Source organism: Brassica napus, chromosome C2 (assembly GCF_020379485.1).
Source record: "Brassica napus cultivar Da-Ae chromosome C2, Da-Ae, whole genome shotgun sequence".
NCBI classification, from domain to species: domain Eukaryota; kingdom Viridiplantae; phylum Streptophyta; class Magnoliopsida; order Brassicales; family Brassicaceae; genus Brassica; species Brassica napus.
Window position 1 is genome coordinate 41940032 of NC_063445.1, and position 11657 is coordinate 41951688.

General features: G+C 33.4%; 1 protein-coding gene and 1 long non-coding RNA gene across 3 annotated transcripts; both read left to right on the top strand.

Moving 5' to 3' along the window:
* Positions 1–646: 646 nt before the first annotated feature.
* Positions 647–4406, top strand: LOC111203238. Of its 2 annotated transcripts, none has more exons than XR_002656006.2 (2): positions 647–3796; positions 3959–4406. It is a non-coding gene; the product is annotated as an uncharacterized LOC111203238 (long non-coding RNA). The 2 variants fall into 2 exon arrangements; XR_002656005.2 differs by having other exon boundaries at positions 3975–4406.
* Positions 4407–4547: 141 nt separating this feature from the next.
* LOC106384724 (zinc finger protein NUTCRACKER-like) lies at positions 4548–10835 on the top strand. The gene is made up of 2 exons (XM_048749083.1): positions 4548–4627; positions 9980–10835. Exons 1-2 carry the CDS (start codon positions 4548–4550, stop codon positions 10833–10835), a joined length of 936 nt encoding a protein of 311 aa, XP_048605040.1.
* The last annotated feature ends 822 nt before the right edge of the window (positions 10836–11657 follow it).

An 11657-nucleotide genomic window follows, 5' to 3' on the forward strand; every position in this document is an offset into this window, starting at 1 on the left:
ATAAAATTAATTTTTATATATAGATATTACTATTTTTGAAATATTTATTAATAAAACTTACGGATCCGGATATCCGGACTTAAAAATTAAGATATCCGGATCCGGATCCGGCTTTGACGGATCCAACATTTTACTATCCGGATCCGGATTCGGCCCCTCAGGATATCCGGATTTTCGGATCGGATCCGGATCGAATCTCGGATCGAATCCGGATCTCGGATAAAAGTCCCAGGCCTACCCAAAACCAATCTAAATCTTATTTAAGATTATTTAAATAATTTTCATTTTTATAAAAATATATAATGTAAAAATTACTTAGAATCTACAAAATATTTTAATTATTTTTTGAATGAGCTTTCAAATTTTATCGGTTATGTTTCTTTATACAACTTCAAACCATTGTTACTTTTTTTATTATATTTTCTTTATATTTGTACAACCTAATATTTCCATAATAATAATAATACTCAAACCACTCTGAATCTTACATTAATATTATTTACATAATTTTCAGCTTATTTAAAAAAAAATAGAATGTAAAAATTACTTGGAGTTTACAAAATATTATAATTATTTTTTGTATGAGCTTTCAAATTTTATCAATTATGTTTCTTTATACAACTTAAAACCATCATCACTTTATATTTTCTAATTATATTTTTGAAAATAAAAATATATCAACTTATTAAATAATTTGAAAATATACTTATACATCTAAGATGAAAAACCAAACGAATACAATGAATATCACTAATTTGAAGGAATACAAGTAACACGATTCACATACAAAATGATTAATTATATCAATACAAATTCTTATATCCAAAATTAAATGTTTAACTAAAATTACAATTTTTCATCAATTTAAACAAACTCGGTTAAAACTCTTCAAACCAAACTAGTAATTATGTATCCATATGAACAACGTAAGACGACTCATTTATGGCACTATGTGGAAGACTGTCCGCTCTTGTATTCTTCATTCGAGGAACATGTATGATCTCCAGGTCACTAAAGCTCTCCTTCAGTGTTTTATGTTTTCAAAATACATTGTAAAAGCAGGTTATTCTTCTGGTTCTAAAACCATCTTCACCAATTTAAAATATAATATGTTACAAAGTCATATAAAACTGTGGAAGATTCTTCATACTTTCTATTGCCCATGTGAAAGCTTCTAATTCCGAGTGTAAAGATGAAAGGCCAGCCCTCGTTTTTCTTACTCCCATGAGCCCCTCAAAACCCTCCAAAATATTATACCAACCTTGTCCCAAAAAGTGTCATTCTCCTTCGATGAGCCATCCGTAAAGCACCATCGCCCTAATATGTGAGGTAAAGTTGTATCCTCCAATATATTTGGTTGTGTATCTTGTTGTGATACCTTTGTTTGGGACTTAGTTCCAAAATGTTGATTCTTTTTCTATCAAGTGTTAAGGTATCCCTTGAAGAGAATATTATTACGTCCATTCCAGATGTACCATATAATCCATGTGAACCATGATTTTCCACCTCTGCTATTCATCAAAAAAAGTGATCCACATTATTTATAGTAGTGTATTATACATATAAATTACATTACGATTCAACAATATGTATTAATAAAAAATATGTGAGATTAACCAATTGTTACAATTTAGTTCTTTTTTATAAGTTTCATATGTTCATGAGGTTTCAAAAGATTATTGTTGTTATATTTATCTATGTAACTTTTAACTGGCCTACACATTAGTTTATTTTTACAATTTGATTCCTAAAACAATATAGATTAAATTTTTTATTAAATATATTTACAAACCTAAGAAAATAATCAAATTAAAATTAAATAACAAAATTAATTAACTTTTTAGTCTATGGAACAAAAATATTATGCTTGAATCGGAGAATTAAATGTTATCTAATATATCTGAATAATAACCAAGAGATGAGATATTATATAGTAAAATAACATGTCTATCTAAAATAAAAAAATGGTATTTAAAATAAATCAGCCATATAAATTATAAAATAATTTAAAATCAAAATTAAATATTAACAAATTATTATAATGTATTTACTTTGTAAATATTTATATCCTTCTATGAGCACGGAAGAATCATCTAGTAATGAATATAAATTGTCTAATATATTAAAATAATTGATAGTTGAACTGCAGGCATAGAGGTAGCCTATAATATATTTAAGACCTGGTACATTTTTATATCTTTGCATCTTTATTTTAATAAAATCTATCGGCCCTGCTGCTATCACTTTCATCTTATGATTTTTTTTTGTTTTGCTAACTTTCATATTATAATTTTCCACCGCCATCCACTCCATGTCCTATTAAAATAATCTGGTAAAGAAAAGGAGAAAATAACAATTACCCTTTTATCTTAATAAAAATGGCAGCAGCAGGAGGTTCTCTCTCCTCTCTCTAGAGAGAGAATTCTCTCTAAAACTACTCCTTTCTTCACAAAACTAAATCATTTAGAAGGGTGGAAAAATCGTTTTGTTTCTTTGCTGTAATATAGTTTCGATCTTAGGATCGATGTTCTTTTCCGAATAGCGGATATAAAATTTCGCGTAGGCGATTTTGTTTTGCTTTTCAAACCAAATTAGGATCTGTTCTTCATGTTCTTCGATTTTATTTTCCTGTTTGGTTTGAAATTTAATAAAATCCTGATCATCTTTTGATCGGTTTTATCTTTACTTTCCACTTCGTTTCAATTCTAATCCCGTTGATTTCTAAGCAGACACCTTCTTCACTGTTCACTTCAATCCCTTTCACAGAGAATCTGTCTTCACAAGAAAGATTAGCCTTAATTGTCAAAGGTGAAGCATCTCTTCTTGAAAAAAGGATTGAGTTTGATATATTCTGAAGTCGATTATGAGATGGATTCAGAAGAGTCGGCGTTACTTTGACGGTCCGGCAAAGGGTCTTCTCTCGATCGAACTTTAGCTTTCTCCGGCGTAAATTACCGTGGATAAAAGGCTTCTCTGGTTTAAGCAATCAAGGTTAAGGTGGAAGGTATACCAAGGAGTACAAGGTTAAGTGGAGTTAAGGTCGTGGCAGAGTGAAGCTTACGGCGGAATCAAGCTTGTCGTAGATTATTGGAAGAAGCATCGCCGGTTGGTTTGCGTCTTCGCCGGAGGTGAGAAGAAGCTTGGTGTCCTCACTTTACTCAGATGAATGCCACGTAGCAAGCCTAATCTACATGAGTGACACGTTTATGTTCTGAATTGCAATATCTTTTGATAAGATATCGGTTGTGTAGTTGGGCCAAGATCAATATTTGTAACTTAGCCTTTGTACTTTTTTAGTCCATGAGGCTTATAAAACTTGAGTCGACAAAAAAAAAATGGCAGCAGCAGCTTAACAGATCAAGATGCTCATAAACCTACACACATATATATGTATATATATATGCATATATGAGCTGATATATAAGGAGTGGTACATGTTAAGACAAAAGCTAGATGTATAGGTGGAGAACCCAATATATCTTTATCTTTGTTTTTTTCCTTCCCATTCAAACTTAACTTGCAGATTTCTTAGTATTTTTTATCTTTCTCCCGTATATTACCCTTTTGTCTCTCTCTCAACTATATTCAAAACCAACTTTTAATTTCTCTTACAAGAAGTTAAAACCCCAGAAGAAGATATGACGGATGAAGTTCTTCAGACAGCCTCTAACGGATCAGGATTTGCTCCGAGGTCATCAAATCGGGATCATGATGAATCTCTCATCAATCCTCCTCCTGTTAAGAAGAAAAGAAATCTGCCTGGAAATCCTCGTAACTATTTTAGTTTATAATAAAGGTAAGCTTGATCATCACCTATAAAGAAAACCCTATATAGAATCCTTTTTAACTCCCCTCCCCCCCCCCCCCCCCCCCCCCCCCCTAATTACTTTCCTTGTGTATCTTTGATTATTGGATATTTGGATAGGTTAAACGGTTTTTCTAAATTTAATTTGAACAGTTTTTGTGATCTATAGAGTTCTTCCCTCATCAGACGGGAGTCTTGGACCTTACGCTGTGTCCCCTCCCATGAAAACCTGATAGCATCTCAAATTGCAGAGAGTGTAGTTCGAGACAATAGGCGCTCTTCATATGTGTCCTCCAACAGTCCGTCCTGGCTTTCATCGCTCTTGACTAAAGAAGCTTCAGCCTGAGACATCTATCCTTCTTGCTACCTCGATGATCTGTTCATCACGTTCCTCTCTTCTCACCTACTGGTGTTTGATGGTTTTCATTTAATTTCCTCAGGTTGATTATTTCCCTGATTTGTTATGCTATTGTTTTTCACTCCCCTCTCTTGAGTGTCGAACTTTGTCTACAAGTAATTGATTCAGTGGAAAAAAAAAGAGTTCTTCTCTTATTTGGAAACTGTATTTGGTTTCGATGAGAATATATTTACAAGTTCTTTATTGTTTTGTTATTACCATTACGGCATTACCCCTACAAAGGAAAGCAAAAGAAAAAAGAACATTAAATTTGACTAACATGATCCAATACAAAACATTTTTTTTCTTGTCTCCGATTTGACCTAATGGAACAAAAAAATCTTAATGATCTACATAGATCCAGAAGCTGAAGTCATAGCTTTGTCTCCTAAGACCTTGATGGCTACGAACCGTTCCTATGCGAGGTATGTGGCAAAGGTTTCCAAAGAGACCAAAACTTACAGCTTCATCGTAGAGGACACAATCTTCCGTGGAAGCTAAAGCAGAGGACAAGCAAAGAAGTGAGGAAGCGTGTCTATGTTTGCCCGGAGCAGACTTGTGTCCACCATCACTCCTCTAGAGCTCTGGGAGATCTCACCTGAATCAAAAAGCATTTCTGCAGGAAACATGGCGAGAAGAGGTGGAACACTACAAGAAAACAGTAGCATACCGAGGGAAAAAATCATCGGTATGTCGTCGGAATAACGCTATTCCGACGACATACCGACGAAAAAAGTCCTCGGAAATAACTCCTCAGAAATTCATCTTTCCTCGGAAATCCCTCGGAAATTTCCGACGGAATTCCGAGGAAACCCTATTTCCTCGGAATTTCCGAGGACCACAAGTTCGTCGGAAATTCCTCGGAATATTTCGAGGAAGATTTCGAGGAAGATGTCGTCGGAATATTCCGAGGGATAAACTTCCTCGGAATATTTCCAAAATTAAAAAAAAAATTATAAATTTATTTTTTTAAATTGAAATTCAAAAATATAAAATTAAAATTGAAATAGAAAACATATTTAAAATACAAAAAATAATAAAATAGTTTTTATAAATAAAAAAATGTTTTATAAATATAAAATTAGTTTTAATAAATATGAAATCATCTTTTTATAAATACAAAATAGTTTTTATAAATACAAAAAATAATAAAATAGTGTTTATAAATCAAAAAATGTTTTATAAATACAAAATTAGTTTTATAAATATAAATATTTTTATAGATATGAAATCATCTTTTTATAAATACAAAATAGTTTTTATAAATACAAAAAATAATAAAATAGTGTTTATAAATCAAAAAAAAATATTTTATAAATACAAAATTAATTTCAAAATATGAAATCATCTTTTATAAATCCAAAAAACGAATTTATATACAAAGAACGGTTTGTATATTTAAAAATAGTTTTTATAAATACAAAATAAAAAAATAGTGTTTATAAATCAAAAAAAATGTTTTATAAATAAAAATTAGTTTTAATAAATATAAATATTTTTATAAATATGAAATCATCTTTTATAAATCCAAAAATCAAATTTATATACAAAAAATGTTTTGTAAAATCGAATTTATATAGAAAAAACGTTTTGTAAATACAAAAATAATGAACAATTTATAAAAAAAGTTCTAAATCAATTCAACACAACCAAATCACAATTCTAAACTTATTACACAACAAATCACAATCTTACCCAATCACCCTAACAAAAATCTATCAAAAACCTTCTAAAATCATCAAATCTACTTAAAAACCTAACAAATAGGACCTAAGAGAGTGAGATATGGTCCTTACATGATTTGTAAGAGAATGGAAAGGATTTTCCGGAGAGATCGTCGCGAGAGAAGGTGGAGAACGCTGGAAGGAGAGAGAGATCGCCAGAGAGGAAGAAGAGAGAAATGGGGAAGAAGATGCGTTTCGAGTTTATAAAACCTTGGGTCCGACGGATATTTTCCGTCGGAATTCCCTCAGTATTTTTAATTTCAATTTTCGCAAAATATTTGGCAGCTTGTTTGCCCGGTTAAATGAAAATATTCCGAGGAAATTCCGACGGCCACTTAAATATCCGTCGGAATTTCCTCGAAATATTTTCATTAATTCGAGGAAAAAGAATATCCTGTGCATGTATTTCTATTACTTTATATTGTTCCTCGGAATTTCCTCGGAATATTCCGAGGAAATACGGTGGAACTAGTGTTTGGGGTTTCAAAACATCAATTTTTTTTTGCCGTATTTCATTTCTTATACAATTGTAATGCATACCATTGAGGATTCTTTGTATAGATGAGCATAAACCATGAAATAACAAATTTCAAAACGAATTGTAAGTATTCCCTTTACCGTTCATTAAAGTGTATAAGTGTTTCTCTTATGTTGTGGGGATTTCGTTCATACAATCGGAAAAATGTTTATTATAGGGTAAGAAACAAATTTTTGACTTCATAATGAACATAAGACACTTAATAAGGGTTATATAGGTGTTATTCAAACCGCAAAACGTTGTTTTCGGTTTAAAAACCCTATTTCCTCGGAATATTCTGAGGGAATTCCGAGGAAACCCTTTTCTTCCTCGGAATTCCGTCGAAATATTCCGAGGAAATTCCGAGGAACTAGTGTTTGGGGTTTCAAAACATCAATTTTTTTTTAAACGGATCGATCGATGGATATATGTCCAAAAACGCATCGATCGATCACCAAGATGGACCAAAGCGTAACAATGTGATCGATCGATGAGATTATCCCATCGATCGATCGAGGATATCAAGTGTTCCTCGGAATTTCCTCGGAATATTCCGAGGAAATTCCAAGGAACTAGTGTTTGGGGTTTCAAAATCTCGAATGTTTTTTTATAAACGGATCGATCGATGGATTTATGTCCAAAAACGCATCGATCGATCACTAAGATGGACCAAAGCGTAACAATGTGATCGATCGATGAGATTATCCCATCGATCGATCGAGGATATCAAGTGTTCCTCGGAATTTCCTCGGAATATTCCGAGGAAATTCCGAGGAAATTCCGAGGAACTAGTGTTTGGGGTTTTAAAATCTCGAATGTTTTTTTATAAACGGATCGATCGATGGATTTATGTCCAAAAACGCATCGATCGATCACTAAGATGGACCAAAGCGTAACAATGTGATCGATCGATGGGTATATGTCCAAAAACGCATCGATCGATCACTAGTTCGTCGGAATTTCCTCGGAATTTTGTAAAATCCCTATACTATTTCCTCGGAATTCATCGGTCTTTTCCGAGGAACACATTTTTCCTCGGAATTTCCTCGGAATATTCCGACGGATTGATATTTCCTCGGAATTCCGTCGGTATATTTCGAGGAAATTCCGAGGAAATTCCGAGGATTTCATTTTCCGTCGGAATGTCCGTCAGAATACCGATGTTTTCTAGTAGTGGAAGTGCGAGAAATTTGCCAAGAGATACGCTGTTCTTTCAGATTACAAAGCTCATTCTAAGACATGTGGTACTAGAGAGTACCGTTGCGACTGTGGGACCATTTTCTCCAGGTACATATATATATAAGTTCAAAGCTTTACAAATATAGCTTTAGAGTCAGTGGCCAACGTACACAGACATTGGGTGGGGCACTTGCTCACCAAAAATCTTTTAAGTTAGTGTAAGTTTGTCAAGATTTTTATTAAGGCTCCTGTTAAAATTCAAAATTTTAAAGATATTTAGTAATTATAGTATCTTATATAGTTTTGCCCCATTCAGTTTTTAAGTTAGTTTTTTCACGGTGTTCAAAAAAAAAAGTTAGTTTTGTCACTTTATATGTGTTTTTGTTTGTCTTGTTGAAGTGGGTAAAGTTTATTGCATGGGAAATGTTTTACTGTGTGATGACTTTAACAAAAAGGGTACAAAATAACATTTCATGTTTTTTTAATTACTTAATTTGCGTCAATTTTTTAACACATTAATACTTTATTTGACGAAATTCTATAACTAGTTAACTAGCTTTTGAAAATTTTCTTCTCCACATACAAAAAAATGGTAATCAATATTTTATAATCTGTACAAACTACGTTTGAGTATTTTATAAATTAAAACTGTGATATATCTATATATATATATAAAGTTGGCTTTTTTACTTCTTATGACATGTGGAATAGGGGTTTGTTGACATGTGTCCTCATATTTTTTTTTTGTATTTTAAATCTTTTTTCTTTTAGATTATTGTAATTTGTTCCATCAATTTCTAATTATATACTATCTAATCCTTCTCACACTTATTATTCCCTAAAATTCAAGAAATAAATAAAATAATAAAAATATATTTTAAATATTTAATTTATTTACAATTAAAAATAGCATAAATTTTCACCATTTTATTATTTTTACTAATTTTTATTATTTCATTTACAAATTATATATTTATTTCACTATTAATATCATAAAATAATCAAACTAAGAATAAGAAACTAGAGCACCAACGCAAATAATCAAGAAAACGGGTCAGAAGGAGAATCGTAAGGCCAAAGCCACCAAGAAGCATGAACATATATGCCTAAAGCACCGGAATCACAATCAGTAGCTAAAAGATAAGAAACACCTCATAAACTAAACAAGAATATACAACACGGCCATGCAAGTGAAAAACTACAAAGCTCTGGATAGAATGGACCAAAGCTTCAAGAGAATAACTCCGCACACCTATACAAAGGAAACATGGAAAGAAAAGACATAACTTGAGCGAGGGAGAATGGAAGACAACCACCAAAAAATCAGAGACTAAACTTGAGACCAGAAATAACTCCAAGCCCATATAACATGCATGAACGAAAACATTATCTAAACCTCGAGTGGCAAACATGGTGAAAGGGAGAGCCACCAGAGATGCGATGAAAGCTGCAAAGAGATGCGAGAATAGAGAGGGAAAGGGAGACGAAACGAAATCAGCAAACTATGAAGCCGTCCTCGAGCTATGAAAGAGAGCATAAAAGTCAGAACACCAAAAATTAGATCTTGAAAACAAAGACGAGCAGAGACTATTGACGGTAAGTCAACGTTGAGGAATACAACATCAAAAATGACTAAACTGTAACCCAACCAAGAAGAAGCAGTTCCTAATATCAGCTGAAATCTAAGGAAGAAGAGGAGCAGTCAATATTGACTGAAACAACCTACAATGCCGTGAGAATCAACCGAAAAACTGAAAACTCATAAACCCGATCTACAACAAATACCATATAATCTCACAGGTGAAGAAGACAAGGAAGAACAAGAGAAAGATGTAAGTCTTTTTCCGGTGACGGTGAGAAGCACCGCACACCAGAAAGGTAACGAAATACACAGACGGTGATGACTCAAGGTCAAAATATAGGGAGAGGGCAAAAAACATCTTAAAAGTTATAATTTTCAAAAATATGAAAAAAATATAATACAATTTTGACGCTGAACCCGTTAATCTTAGAATCAACAAAGTTATTGAAATTCAATATTCTTTTACATTAGATGCTCATTTCACTAGTAACAAGTACTATACACACAATAATACATTATTCGGAAAAACAAACACAAAATATATTAACATATCATATATTACTACATAACACACTAAAAACACCAAATAATGATCTTAACAAATAAAAACGACAACATAATTACATTATCCAAAAAATCATGTTCTTAACAATAATAAAAACAATATTCCGCGCGGACACCCCCTAGTATATATATATATATGGCTTTCTATATCTATATATATTATCAGCGTCAAAATAAATGTTGATCAAGAAGTTAAGTTTGGCTGAAACAGGCGAGACAGTTTCATCACTTATAGAGCTTTCTGCGACGCCTTAGCGGAAGAAACCGCCAAAAAAAGCGCAGCTTCTCACCTCAACGGTTTAGCCGCTACCGCCAGAACCGCAGGAACTAATCTCAACTATCAATATCTTATGGGAACGCTAAACTCACCGCTTCAACCATTTGTACCGCAACCGCCAACAAATCAAAACCATCATCATCATTTCCTGCCGCCACCTCCATCGTCCTCTTCCTCACTCTCCCTATGGATGGGACAAGACATTGCACCACCTCAACCGCAACCACATGACTACGATTGGGATTTCGGAAACGCTAGAGCTGCGTCTGGATGCATTGATAATAACAATAATAGTGACGATGAGCACATTACGCAGACTGCAAACGCTGGCTCGACTACTACTGCTACTACTCTCTCTGTCCCTTCTTTGTTCAGCAGCGACCAAACACAAAACTCAAACGAAAATGTGATTATGTCCGCGACGGCGTTACTACAAAAAGCGGCTGAAATTGGCGCTAGTTCGACAGCTGCGACCAACGACCCAACAGCGTTTCTCCAGAGATTCCCGCTAAAAACATCTGCTCAAAACACCATTTATGACGGAGGCGAAAGGTTCTTCGATTTGTTTGGATCTAACAACAAAAATGGAGTAATAATGAGTCATAGTCATGATCTGGAGACTGATAACGCTAGAAATGACGATACGGTTGCGTCTGCGGTAGATGGATCAGAGAGTTACCCCTGGAAACGTAGAAGAGTTGATGATGGCGGAGAAGGAGGTGGAGAAGGAGGTGGAGGAAGGCCAACTCAAACGATGTGCCATCCATCGTCTATCAATGGATGGATTTGAATACAATTTTAAAGTTTCGGGGCAATGGATAGATAACGTAAAAGAACAAGGAATCTTTTCTAATTTCCACCGTTTTCTAATTAAGAATCCCATTATGGGAGTTTAGTAAAAACAAGATTTAATAAGGACGGAACTTAGGTTAAATTCACTCCACCCTTTATGACCAATCAAAGTGATACATAGATTATTAATTAAAAAACATGAAATTAAATAAAAAATAGCTACAAAAATAAAAACGCTAATTTTAACGACGCTAACGCTTCCTGCTAAACCATAAACCATAAATCTTAAATACTAAACCCTATACCCTAAATTCTAAACCCAAATCCAAACCCCTAAACCCAAAACCTATACCCTAAACCCTAATCCAAGACCCTAAACCCAAAAACTAGACTATAAACCTAAACTCTATACCCTAAACCCAAGTCCTAGACCCTAAATCCAAACCGTAAATCTTAAATCCAAATTATATACCATAAACCCAAAACCTTAACCATAAGTCCAAACGGTAAATCCTAAAACCAAACCGTAAATCCTAAACCCAAAACCTATACCCTAAACCCAATCCTACACCTAAAACACAAACGGTAAACCCTAAACCCAAACCCCAAACTTAGATGCTATAGGGTTTGGGTTAAGGTTTACGGTTTGGGTTTATGGTGTAAGACTTGGGTTTAGGGTATATGATTTAGGTTTATAGTCTAGTTTTGGGTTTAAGGTATATAATTTGGGTTTATGGTCTAAGATTAGGGTTTAGGGTATAGGGTTTGGGTTTAGGGGTTTGGATTTGGGTTTAGAATTTAGGTATAGGGTTTAGAATTT